We start from the raw sequence: 13,511 nt of genomic DNA, 5'->3' as shown, positions 1-13,511 counted from the left end.
TTATTGTTGAACTAATTACCTAAAGAGCAAAATCCACTTATAGAGAGGGTTTAATCCAAGGCAAAAGCTACAACGGATGAGTTGCTAACATACACAGTAAAAAAAATATCTTGATACCTGGAAAAAGAGTATAATATTCCAGATAAGCCCGAGCACTATGGATGGATTTCCATCGGCGACATCTGCTGCGTCGATGCTGACTAATTTCACCTGAAGCAGGAGATTCATTTATCACACAGATGTCATTTTACAAGACGCTATAAGAAAACCATTAAGGAGGATTTATGGGAGCGTGTGACGTTAAATATTACTCACATTTCTTTCTTCCAAAAATGTCAACACCTTGGCGATGTTATTGAGCCTGAAAATACGATGCGAGGATGGCTTAAACCCATGCAGCTGAAAGGTCAAAAATCAATGCTTGCTTAGTTTTCACAGTAACAGGTAATATTAAAAATATTAAAAATATGCCTATTTTACGAAGTAGCCAATTCGTACGAGCTAGCAGAATCTCATTAGGTCTGTTTTTACCCAAGTTGAGACGTCATTATTTTTTTTTTAAATTGTAAATTTTGTATGATTTAAATTTTTACAAATAAATAAGAATTAGCTACCTTGTAAAAACGGTACAAATTAGGTTAAAATATCTATAAAATTCTCACCAGTTTGCATCCCGAGAGCTCTTCAAGCAGGGCCATCAGAAGCTTTCCGTCTTGGATATCACGAAACAGATCCCGTACCTCCAATGGAGGGTTGCACTGTACACAAAATACAGCGATAGATCAGCATTTAGACCAGTGGTTCTCAAACATATTCCGCGTTCGACCCCCCTTGTGTATGGTGACCCCCACTTCTGCCCTTTATGGCCCCCCAAAGAAAATCTCTGACATAAAACATTGTAAAACATAAGAATTTTAATTGAAGAAACTTATTAAAATATGCAATGTAGTGATGTTGGTTAGTAGCCTTATTTTTCTGAGGTTTAATTACACAGAATTCATGATAAATTGATGCATTTTATAAAATGTCATAAAACTGGGGCCCCCACTGGTACCATCTGAGGGCCGCCCAGGGGGTGAGGGCCCCCAGTTTGAGAACCACTGATTTAGACATTGAAAGGAATTAAATCTAATGAGTCTTGTAACTACTTATTATATTTACATAATATAAGCTTTAATTTAAAAAAAAAAGTTTGCCCAAAAATGAAAATGTAGTCATTATTTACTCACCCTCAATTTGTTCTTTTATTAATTTCTTGCTCAACACAAATGAAGATAAAAAAAATTTGTAACAAAGCAGATCTGGGGCACTATTGACTTCCAGGGAAGAGTGGGGGCAAAAGTAACGCGGGGCGAAATTAACAAAGCGATTTTCTCCGAGCCCTGATAACATTTGCATCTCAAACTATGACAGCATCTTAGGCACACAACCATTGACAGAGCTCACAAATATTGCGTTATTTACTCACCGGTTTCCGCGTGTAGATCAAGAAAGCGGTTTCAACCATGATAAGTAAATTCCTAAAGCGGTCATTTTTTCTTATAAACGCGTTGTGCTTTTCGTTTCATGTGTTAAAGTACAGATCACTCTACAGGTTAGTGATCTAACTAACACATCCTAAAGTTTGACTTTTCAAATAAAAGTGAATCGAGTTTAAATGTGAGGAGATCCTGTCGGGTCGAAAGTAACACTTGTTACTTTTGTCCCACTGCTAATACTGTTGTATAGACGGTTTCATCGGATGCACGCGATACACGTCTGGAGCCGAATTTTACTTCCGGTTTCGTTTTTTTAATGGTCTGACTAGTTGCTAAACTGATCTCTTGAACAAATGCCTCGTCGAAAATAACAAATGTTTTGGTTTCCTAGGTAATCTATGTGTTGTTGTTTTTTTGCTTGTTATATAAATAAATAACGTTTAAAGAACTTTGTTGTTATTGAGTCTTAGCGGAGTTTACCGGAAGTTACATACGGACCGCGACAGCCGCTTGTTTATGTTATTACTGCTGAAACCGTCAATATGTTGAAAATTTATATTATTCTTATTTGATTTCATTTCATTTACATAGTGTTCAAACTGTTGAAATTTTTTTTTATTCTCAACCATTTAAGTTTGTGCTTTTGAAACATTTGATAAAACTGAAATTTAAAATGAAAATGTAATTTCATTTTTTTACGAAGAAAAATTACAAAATTAGTTTGCAGTTTACAAATTAATATTACATATTAACGAGGTCATACTGTGGGTTCGCACCAAATGCGAGTTCAACGATTCGCGCGAGTAGATTACATACAAATTAATTCAAAGACGCAATCTTGTGTGGGGCGATGCTAATGATGCGATATGGGCGGCGCGTTTGCCGCGAAAACACGCGCTATTCACCTCAAACGCACCTTCACCCAAGTTGAAAATATTCAACTCGCGCAAAAAATTCACAAAATTAAATCCCGCGAGTAATCTAGAGCGAGTAACGCGATGCCCCGCGTTTGGTGTGTACGTAGCATTAGTCATGTATATTTAATAAAAACTATTTTAACACAAAAATCTACCTATCTTGTTATGTTGTGTTACTTTTGACTCACCTGTGTGTTACTTTCGTCCCTAATTCACTACTTATGTTTAATTTTTTTTAAATTCCACCTGGTATTGATAGACCACACTTGTGAGTTATTGCCCACAGCAAAAATATATCTCGGTCCCCGCTCTCCCCTATTATTATAAAAAATTTTCCTAAATTCCTACTATGGAAGGCAATAGTGCCCCAAATCTGTTTGGTTCCAAACATTTTGCTAATTCATTTGTGTTCAAGAGAACAAAGAAATGTATACAGGTTTGGGACAACCTGAGGGTAAATGATGACAGAAATTTCATTCTCCGGAGAAATATCCCTTTAATTTATGCACTTTGCAAATTCACACAAAACAACTAAGAATTATTAAAACCTCTGTGAGCTCCTGGGAAAAATAATGAGCATATGAACAGGTTAAACCAAAAACGATTAAGAAGAAACAAATGAGAGATGAAACGCTTCAAGGGCAAAATATTTGTTAATATAATACATATTCATGCATCTGCATCTACGCTACAAGGGTTTTTCAAAGATAACATTATTAAAAGGAAACAATGTGAGACGATAGCGGAAACTGGAGGGTTAAGGGTGAAATTTTCCATCAGACGAGAAAAGACAGAGTGTGATTGTCCAATAGTGGGTCGAAGATTTGAGGAGTAGCCAAACTTGAGGTCACAGAATAGAGCAACATTGTGTGTGAAAACAAAAGACTCATCGTTGATTGTTTTCTGAGGATCCCAAAGACGGCAGTGTTGTGATCTATCAGCGATCTTCAGCACAAGAAGCGCAGCAGAGGACTGCCAGAGCAAACAAAAGAGGACGACTCCAACCTACTGTTGTGTGCAATGACTAATGCAACATGCAAATGTTCACGTGTGAGTGTTCACGAATGAATCACCGCGGCTGGTTGCTAATGAAAGGAGGAGGAAAATCTAAGGACTAAAGTTGGAGATGAGATTAAGGGAAGGCAGGGAAAATTATTTATATGCAGGTCTAGAATCTGTCGAGTGGCAAATGTGAGCAGCAACTGAAGTGTTAAAGACATTTTTTAGATACAGATGGGAGAAACAACCACTACATTTTATTTTCTATAGATAAAAGCATCTACCAAATGCATAAATGTAAATGTGATCCGTGTACAATATTCCAAAGCAACTAACTATACATTTTATATCAGTATCTTAACCCACCATGACCATTGTGGTGCTAACCATCTGAGCTCTACCAACTGAGCTATAGAAACACTTTAATCATTCATAATAAGTTTTAAACTTGGCATGTTACACATTTTTGTGACTTACAGTTTCACAGTCAGGCTATACACAGTGTACAAGAAATTTAATAAAGGCAATTCACCCTTTACTCTTTCTCACATACCCTAGATGTGAGTGTTTTTACATCATGCAATATTAATGCTAAGAAAATAAGATTTTGGGTTTTCCTAATAATTCAGAAAAGAATGGACTTTCAGTTTAAAGTCGATGCCATGAATCAAAAGCTATAATCTCAATCGGTCAGGTATATATAGGATCCATATGAATTCCCACTAACCTTCTCTAGATGTAGATTCATCCATCTAGTGAATGTTCTCTTCTGCACCACCTCCCTCTCAACTGGAAAAGAAACAAAGATAAAAACAACTTCGTTTCAGTTTCATGGAGGTAAATGATGCACAAAAATGAAACTGCAGTCCCGTCTCAACTAGCAGCCCCGTGTTGGCTGGTCATTAATCACATAGAGCCTGAAGGCATTGCACCCTTGTGAGCTCACCATGGCAACAAAGAGCAAACAGCCCATAATCATTATAGCTCATGTGCAATGACTAGTGACCATTAACGTCAAAACACAACCAATCGCTGTATTTAATAAGTGACCAGGGGCAATTTCACTTGTTTTTGCATGATCGCCCCAGGCAATAAAACCAAACATTTTATATGTCCATTAGGTGCAATACTAATATTACAGCTAAACAGTACATAAAAACATTAAGCAATTCAAAAGACTGATCACGTATAAAATACAGCAGTGAAAAAAAGTATTATTGAATGTTTACAAAACCTAAGAGGTTAATGGGTACACTCTTAGAAAAAAGGTACAAAAGTTGTCACTGGACGGTACCTTTTCAAAAAGTACACTTTTACAGGGTTCCCACACCTTAACTTCAAATTCAAGGACCTTTCAAGGACTTTCCAGGTCCAATAGCCTCAAATTCAAGTACTAAATGTGGGGACACATTTCAAGTGAGAGCAAGGATACATCGTGTTACCTTTAAAGATACATTGTTACAGATCCCTTTTGAGGGAACTCATGCTGCGTCACTGCGGTGACACTTTGGAGATGCCTCCCAGTGTGTCTTAATGTGTATATCAAATTTAACCAGTGGTGAGGCTTAACGACAAAGACAGGGTGACGCGAGAGCCAGAAAATATATCGCTATCTGAAATATTCCCAAAGGCGGCGTTACAGGGACGCAGGACGTATGGCAAGGGAGACGCAGCATCTCGTTCCCTTCTCAGGGAACAACAGTTACATACGTAACCAGAGATGTTTTCATGTGTGAAACTCAACTATGCAAAAAAGATATGAATCAACATTCCCATACAGAAGATATATGCATTTAAAGGGAACAGTTTAGCACGTGTGCTGAAAAAGTCTACAATTTTTATGATATTAGCCTACACTGCACAGGGAATATGGATTTTTTTACTTCCCAGAAAACTTCTTGCATAAAATAGATTCAAGCACTTTCAATGACCTGTATCTATGTATGTATATTTTCAAAAACTTCCCAGGGCTTTGAATTTTTTTCGCCCAGATTCACAAACTTTCAAGGATTTTAAGGACCGTTGGAAACCCTGTACATACTGGTACCTGAAAAGTACATATCTGTACCAAAACGGTACTTTTTAAAAGGTACCGTCATAGTGACAACTTTTGTAGTTGTTTAGGGGTTGAGAATCTGGGCTTGTAACCAAAAGGTTGTAAGGTAAAACCTTAGAAAGGGTGATACGGGGTACATTTAGGGCTGTGATGATTAAAAAGATCGTCTCATCGCGATTGTTTGACCTCATCGCGATGATTTCAGATCACCGCAATGATTGCACATCTCTCTAAAAAACACAAGGGGGAGCTGCAGTGCCGGTATAAACGAGAAAGTATAAGATTTATTAATATCAGGCATATTAATATTTACTGCCAGGTAAACCTTGCAAAATATTTAATTTAAATAATTACAATGTGTGAAAATTATTTCATAAAAAAGTATGAGAATTAAATGTCAAAGCAATAAAAATAATTATTAATCGTCATAATTGCCGTAATTTATAAGATAAATAACCGTCAGCCAAATTTCATAACCGTGACAGCCCTAGGCACATTACTATTTTGCCTGAGCAATGCACTTAATCCCAGATTGCTCCTTGTAGCATGCAAGTATACTGTAAAATAGCTTTGGATAACAGTGCAATGGAACTGGAAGAGTAATGGACTTAGGACATGAATGAATTTCCCCTTTAAAAAATACAAAGACCACACCTAAATAAAAAAGCACATTTTTTGCCAGCGAATGTGCTCTACCAAAATGGAAGGTAATGTAAAAACAATTCAAACTGAATGAATACATGTCATAAACTAACAATTAACAAAGAAATCATAATAAACAAAGCCACATGCTTCCTGATTGAGATAGTTCAGTCCATCTAATAATTTTTTATCGGAATAAAGGTGGGGCCAAAGCTTCGCTTCTCATTTGTTCTGACAGTAGCTGGAAATGCTGCAGTGCAGTCCCTAAACTCTGGTGGACTTAAAGTTAATAACTGTACACGTGTGCATCTTTCCATAATTTTAAGGTACTTCAGCTAATAGACAGTTTTTAAAATGCTACACACCCACTACACTCTCAGAAAAAAAGGTACCAGAAGGTACAAAATTTGTCATTGGGGCGGTACCTTTTCAAAAAGTACACTAAAATGTGCATAAGGGAACACATTGAGGTACATAATGGTCCCCTAAAGGTACATGAATCGATGAAAACTGAAAAATTAAGAATGTCCATCACAAACATATTTGGTGCTGCCATATCAGCTTCAATAGCTATTTTATTACAAATACACACATTATATCATGCAACACGACTCAATGTATATAAAACAAACATAAATGCTTTACACATTTTGACATTCTGAATGTATTTACCACTCAGCAAAGAGATTTTTTAGATAATTTCTAAGAAATTCTTTTATGATGACATTTGAAACCTGTACTTTCTTCTGTAAAATGCAAAAGATGTTATTTCAAAGAATACTAGTAACCGAACGATACCCCTATGCCCATGGTCACCATTGACTTCTATTGTATGGACAAAACAACCAAGACATTTCTTAAATTATCTTATGTGTTCCACGTATACACATTTTAAGAGAAATGAGGGTGAATGAATGACATCATTTTATATTTTTGGACTATACCTTAAAAGGCGTGCATGATCTCTGAAAGCCAATGTTGATATTTGAAATCACCTAAACAAACACGCTCTGGACCTTCTTTTGATAGACCCACACATACGCAACACAATGTCAGTAGACATGCCCCTTACTGCTGATTGGCTACAATTGTGTTATGGTACAAGGCCCGACTCTTTTTTCCAAAGTGTTTTTCAAAAACCCTTCACCCCGCCTTTAACAAAGCAGCATTTATAAAGTGAAACGAGTACCAAATGTTGACTACATTTTAATTTAGGAAAGAGGAGTTCAGATGCTAGTACCACCCATTCGCTCTGTGTTCACCTTAACATGGTCATCATCTGAAATTAAAGACATCTGCCTCAGAGAAATGCTGGCTTTTAGAGGCTCTCGTGAGACCATGTGATTATATGATCCATCAGACGGAGCGTCTAAGCTGTCTACCTCTTGATGGATGGTTTCTTAACGTTTCTCTTCCTCTGCCTCCAAGGCGGCTCATTTGTGTTCTGTAGGTGTACAAATGGCAGGAATGGGAACATTCTGATGGCGGATGCCACTTTCCGTATTTATTATTGAGTGAAAAAACATAAAGAGGCTACATTTGCTGGAATCAATAACTGTGGTAATGTCATGATGAAATAATGACCTAAGAGTCTAACAGGAAATTACAGCCAGGTCTGGATGGCACAATGGGGCACATTCAAAAAGCAACACCCCAATGTTTCCAAGTGGAAACCATCTCAACATCATTCATAAGTACATAAACGATAAACGGGAGGTTGTTAAATGTCAACTAAAGCCTTTCATTTATTATGTCAACTAACTTTTCCACTTTAAATCCTTTAAAATGCATATTAAGCAATAACACTGACCATCCAAATTCAAGTATGTTATGCAAAGGTAAAACAAATGTGTAATTTCATCCTGGCTTTCTGTTTATAAGCTGTTAAAAATCCGGTTCTTGATTGTCATGGCCATGAAAAAGTTGCAAAGGATTTTGGTTTCCAGTGGCTTCTCTTGCAGTACGACACACATCACTGATGGCTGTTAAGGACTCGATTACTTGCAGCAGTTGAGTTTGACTGTCTTATTACAAATGTAATGTGTATAAAAATATTAAAAGGATGAATGGATAAATATGAAACGTCCCGTTGGTGACGTTTCCCAAATTTACAGGATTCTGTATTTAATTGAAATAAACATATCTAATATTTAAATAAAATGTAGATAAAAAATGTATACATATATTTTGTAGACACTTTTATCCAAAGTAACGTACAGTGCATTGCAAAGTATGTTTGTACCTTGGGTTCAAACCCATGACTTTTTGCGCTGCTTATTTAATGCTCTAATGCTGCGTTCAGACCAGCAGCGGTAGAGGCGTCAAGCGCGACTGATTTCGATGTTAAGTCAATGTAAAGATACATTGACGTGCGTCTGGAGGTCTTGTGGCGTGAATGAGGCATTTAGGGTAGCGCGGTAGACGCAATTCCGCCTCATTTGCATGTCTAGTTCGTGCGAATTCAGCGTTGTCGCAGGAAATGCGCGAGTTGAAAAGTTTGAACTTTGGTGGAAAAACATGTCGCGTTAACCAAACAGGAGCTTGCTCTAGTAATGATGTGATTACAGGAAGCGATCTGATTCGCAGAAGCCCCTCCCATGACGCGAATTTCCGCGTGAATGTCTCCATGACTAGAATTTCACGCTCGAATGAAGCGAGTAAATTCAAAATGTTCAAGCCGCAAACTAGACGCGGTAGACGAGAATTTGACGCCTCAAACGTGGCTGGTGTGAACCCACGGTAAGTCACGGAGCTATGGAGCACAATACAATTCTATATTAATTTCTTATTTCGTCTTAACAAATTAATTTTTATATATTCAGACCCTCCAGTAAAAACGTGATTACGCGATCGCATGATTCAATGCATAATCAGCCAAAGTCCGCATATTTATACTGGGGCCGCATTTTTTCAAATACGCCGCACTTTCGCCGCATAAATAACATATTTCTGAGTGCAAAATATGCAGGGCTTGTATGATTCCATAATCCTCACATTTTTATAACAAAAAGTTACTTGTATCTTAGCACAGAGCTAAAATTGTTGCATTTACTTCACACAAGCGCAGCCATGTCCCGTGTTGCCATGGGAATGTTATGAAGTGACTTGATTATGTGATACGAACATCACTGAAAAGCTGCAAAATCTGCAAACAGTTTTTGCAAGTTCCCGCAATTTCATTGCATAAAATTGCATAAATATCCCGCATATTCCATCACATTAAAAAAAACGGCCTGCAAGATCAATTATTTTTGCCCGCAACAATCACAAAAACTCTGTGTTTTTCTGGAAGGACTGTACATTGTAAAGACCCTTTTACCAATAAACTACTTGAATCTTGAATTTTAACCATTGTAACCCTTCCTCACTAACTAAATACAAATTTTGATCCTCAGAGACGCATTTGTTAAAATAACAAACACATTTTACACGGCAGCTTTCATTTTCATCTTTCCTGCCAAAGGAGCTATAAAGATTTTCGGCCCCGGGGCCCCGGCCAAGAACACAGCTCTCTTCGTCTTTCTGCACAGGCGATGTCTGTTTAATGAGGGGGCCCACTTCCAACTCCAAAGAGCCAGTCATCATAAACACAAAAGGCCATTGCCTTGCCGTCCGGGACAGCTTGGAGCTCTCTGATGTGACTGACGGGCCAGAACTGACGCTGTCTGAAGGTTCTTTAAGAATAGAGCTGAAACCTTTCATAAGAACGTCTTTGTTAAGACGGTTAGGAGTTTGGTACAATACTGTAAACAATGCTAGCGTGTTAAATAAACTCTATGGGTGTGATAACATTATTGTGCTATGACTCAAGGGTTGAATTAATATTACAATAAGCTAGATAAGCTTTATAAATATACTTTATAGAACTGTCCACTCGTTCACTTTACTGAGAATGACTGCGGCCTGTAGACGCTATTGCACTTTATATTTTAAAATACATTTAACGGTCCATCTTTATTTTCTCATAAATGCCTTGCAGAAGAATGTGAGCGTTTTGAGAAGGAATAATTTTAACAAAGAAAAGTCAGTGAACCATGCGGTTGCTCGAGGGGTACTTGACTAAAATAATTGCATGATACTTTGGTCTGGGTTAAAGCTAAATGTCTACGTGGAGTTTAAACAAATAATGATTGCATGCGGTAATAACAGCTCGACAGAGGAGTGTTAGAAAATAATGGTTTGGAGCAAGACGGTCAAGCAAGAACATTGGTAAACACTTTCACAGTCTTTCTAACAGGTGTTCATGAAAGCTAAAGGAATGACATAAATCGTCTGAAATGCAAATTCTGTGGGAGAAATTCATTCTCTGTGAACAAAAGAGTGTTGATGTTCAGATTGGCAAACTGCTGTTAGACACAGAACATAACATTTGCAAAGAACCTCGGATACAAGAACCGAGAGAATCGGTTCAGTCCTCATTGGCAGATTTTGTGAATGTTCAAGAAACTTCTGCCCGTGTTCTACATTTACTCTGCAACAGAATCTGTTTTCACCTGATAAATACGTGCACACGCCGAGTCATGTGATCTGAATTTGCTTAACATGCAAAGAAGGGGTTTGTCAAGCAAGATATCATCAAGCAGGACATTGTGCATTTCAGAAACAGCAACGTTTCACATACGCTTTCAGAAATTAAAGTATAAAGGCCGTCACTTGGGTCGGACCTTTAAAAAATACACCTTTGTACCTAAAAAGTGCATGTTACATCAAAAGGTACGTAGCAAAATGCCCATTGACTTAACACTGCTTGGGCTACATCCACATGAAGCCAGTGCTACCTCTATCAGATCTTATCTTATAATCCAATATTTTTTCCCTTACATGATCAGATCACAAAATAAATGCATGTGCATGGTTTTTCAAGAGAAAAATAGCAGATGATAAGCAAACGTACACATCTTTCCATGTATTTTCCGTAATCTGTGTAAACAACCAGGTGTTGAACAAGATTAGTGCTAAAAAAGTAACACTGAATCAGTGTGAAAGTTTATAAACCTTTTCAAAAAGACATTACGGAAAATGAACAGTTAAAATGCATCCGAGATTTGTCCGGGATCATTTGATTTTTGGTTCATGCACACTGCCGATGATTTGCCAGAATCTGTGTGTGGGTCAACACTTGACATTTTTAAAGTCCTGCACTTGGTAGTTTTTTCTCCACAGCGTCTGAAGTTTGCTTATTATACATTATTTCTCTCTCTAGAAACCATTCGTGTGCATTTTTGTTTATGATAAGACTATAAAGAAGTGCGTGATGCGCTGTTCTGTTATGAAGGTGGAAGATCTCCGTTTCGACGCAGATAGTGACGAGCTCCCTGATCTCTGCTTTAGTCCAGTTTGCCGACATTTCTCACCGTGAATGTTAATCTGCATGTAAACCGCTCTATTAAAGAGCTGAACCATAACATTGTTGCCATGACACGCGCATCCTCACTACGGCACGCCCCTTACGGCACCGTTTCTGCGTCTCATTCACACAGAGGGCTTTCCAGGTATCTTATGGGAATGTTACGAGGTCCTCTTTCCAGGAGCGATCCCAGAACATTTACGGGAAATGTTTGCGTTCACACAAAAGCCAGTTTCCCTTTTTTATGGGTATTTTTGGGGACCAAAGTGCTGTGTCAATGAGGTTTATGATGTATGGTGACTGTTCCATGATGAATAAAAAAAGTAATATACACCAAGCAGTGTTAATGTAACAGTAAAGATTTTGCTGTGTATCAGTAAATAAATAACACATATTAGGACCTTTTAAAGAGTACCGTCCCAGAAACAGCTTTTGTGCCTTCATTTCTGACAGTATAGAATACTGTAAGCGAGTCGTCAACCATTTTGTCTCCTTATAAAAGCTTCCAGAAATACAAAAACTTGTCTATTCTATATGGGTGATCTCACGAAATCCAGACTAAGAAGGTGTCCAGAATCAGAATTTTTAAAAAGCCCTTGAAGTCAATTTTTTTGCACATATAAGATTAAGGTCTGAACTTACTATAACCATTTTTTTTGAGGATTTAAAATTTTTCTATATAATTATTTACATTTTTTAGATTATCAATTTAAAAATTATCATTACCGCAACATGATATTACATTAAATATATGCTTTTACAAACTCATGTTTCGGTAATGAGAACTAAAAAGTTGACTAGGTACTATGACAAACAAAATTTCAACTTTTATCTATAGAGAAAAAAATAAGAACTGCTTACTAGCCATCTTGAGTGTCACGGTCAATTATGTCCCTTCCAAATTTTTTTTAAATGTTAGTTCCTTGAGGGCTTAAAACAATGATTGAAAATTGTTGCGGAGGATGAGAAAATTGGTCTTGGACACATTTTTATTCCTTATTATTGTCTCTACATTTACCAATTATCACCAAATACCACATGTTTCTTTACTGTAAATGTTTATAGTATAACATGCACTGAAGCTTTTTATTTTTTAGATTTTTAGATTATAAACATTTCCATGTCAAAGAACCCAAATCCAGTCATGGACACGTTGCGGTAATGAAAATTTACCCATTAAACGTGGAAAAAATATAAAAATTGGTTTGTATGATGTCATTTGAAATCACGTGCAAAGAAGATATGTTTGTAACTTTATGCTTCTTATTTTAAGAATCACCTATTATACCCCTTACTTTGCATTTACTTCATCAAAATGTTTCATGACACCTCATAAGTCTAATTTCGCGAGAATCGCCCATTATACGCCTCTTAAAATTTTTAGCCAAGTGCTATCTCCAAAATATAAGGTCTTTAAAAGTAAATTACTGGTATATTAAAAATTATAACCAACCCTATTTCCCCAACAAAACATAAATGGTAATTTTTGTTTAAGCTCGGGATAATAGAGCTTGGGAACAGAAAGTTATGAAAATCATTTAGATTTATTAAAAATAAGAACCAGTTCTTTATTCTCATTAATTCACTCCACTTTGCTGCAAGCATTATCATGTTTTGCCAGCGGTGAAGGTGGAAGTTGCCGTTTGGGTGGGCCTGAAATGGATATGCTTATAGGCAAATGTAAAATGTGTGACACTGCCAGTGTAAACCCAGCTAAAGTCATTACTTGAGATTAACTGTTGTCCACAAAAAATTATATGTAAATCTAAAGTACATTTTGAAAAAACTATAACCTTGATATTTGGATTATAGACTAGGTAAGGTCATGTTAAAGAATATATCTTAATTCGATTATAAAGTTATTAGCCTGTATTTTAAAGACAGGGTCAGATTTAATAATCATTTATGTCTGCATAAAACAGACAGACTGGCTGCAAAGCTAATATTTCCATGTTGCCATGATAGTGAAATTTCACATATAGGCCTAAACTTCTATATCAATGACTGTTTTTGAAGGTCAAGTGGGTGGGCCTGCACATACTCCTGCATTTTGCTCTGCATCTATCATACAG

The 13,511-nt window shown here is 36.9% G+C and overlaps 1 protein-coding gene across 1 annotated transcript in view; it reads right to left on the bottom strand.

Moving 5' to 3' along the window:
* clmna (calmin a) overlaps positions 1-13,511 on the bottom strand; it is a 34,735-nt gene that overhangs the window by 13,034 nt on the left and 8,190 nt on the right. The window contains exons 2-5 of the mRNA XM_055171554.2: positions 4,122-4,183; positions 663-758; positions 316-399; positions 118-210 (exon numbers count right to left, since the gene is read on the bottom strand). Of these exons, the coding sequence (XP_055027529.2) occupies positions 118-210; positions 316-399; positions 663-758; positions 4,122-4,183 (335 nt within the window). The remainder of the gene's footprint in view (positions 1-117; positions 211-315; positions 400-662; positions 759-4,121; positions 4,184-13,511) is intronic.

Source organism: Misgurnus anguillicaudatus, chromosome 7 (genome assembly GCF_027580225.2).
Source record: "Misgurnus anguillicaudatus chromosome 7, ASM2758022v2, whole genome shotgun sequence".
In the NCBI taxonomy this organism is placed as follows: domain Eukaryota; kingdom Metazoa; phylum Chordata; class Actinopteri; order Cypriniformes; family Cobitidae; genus Misgurnus; species Misgurnus anguillicaudatus.
Note: the sequence above shows the minus strand (reverse complement) of the source record. Positions and strands in the feature narration are given on the sequence as shown.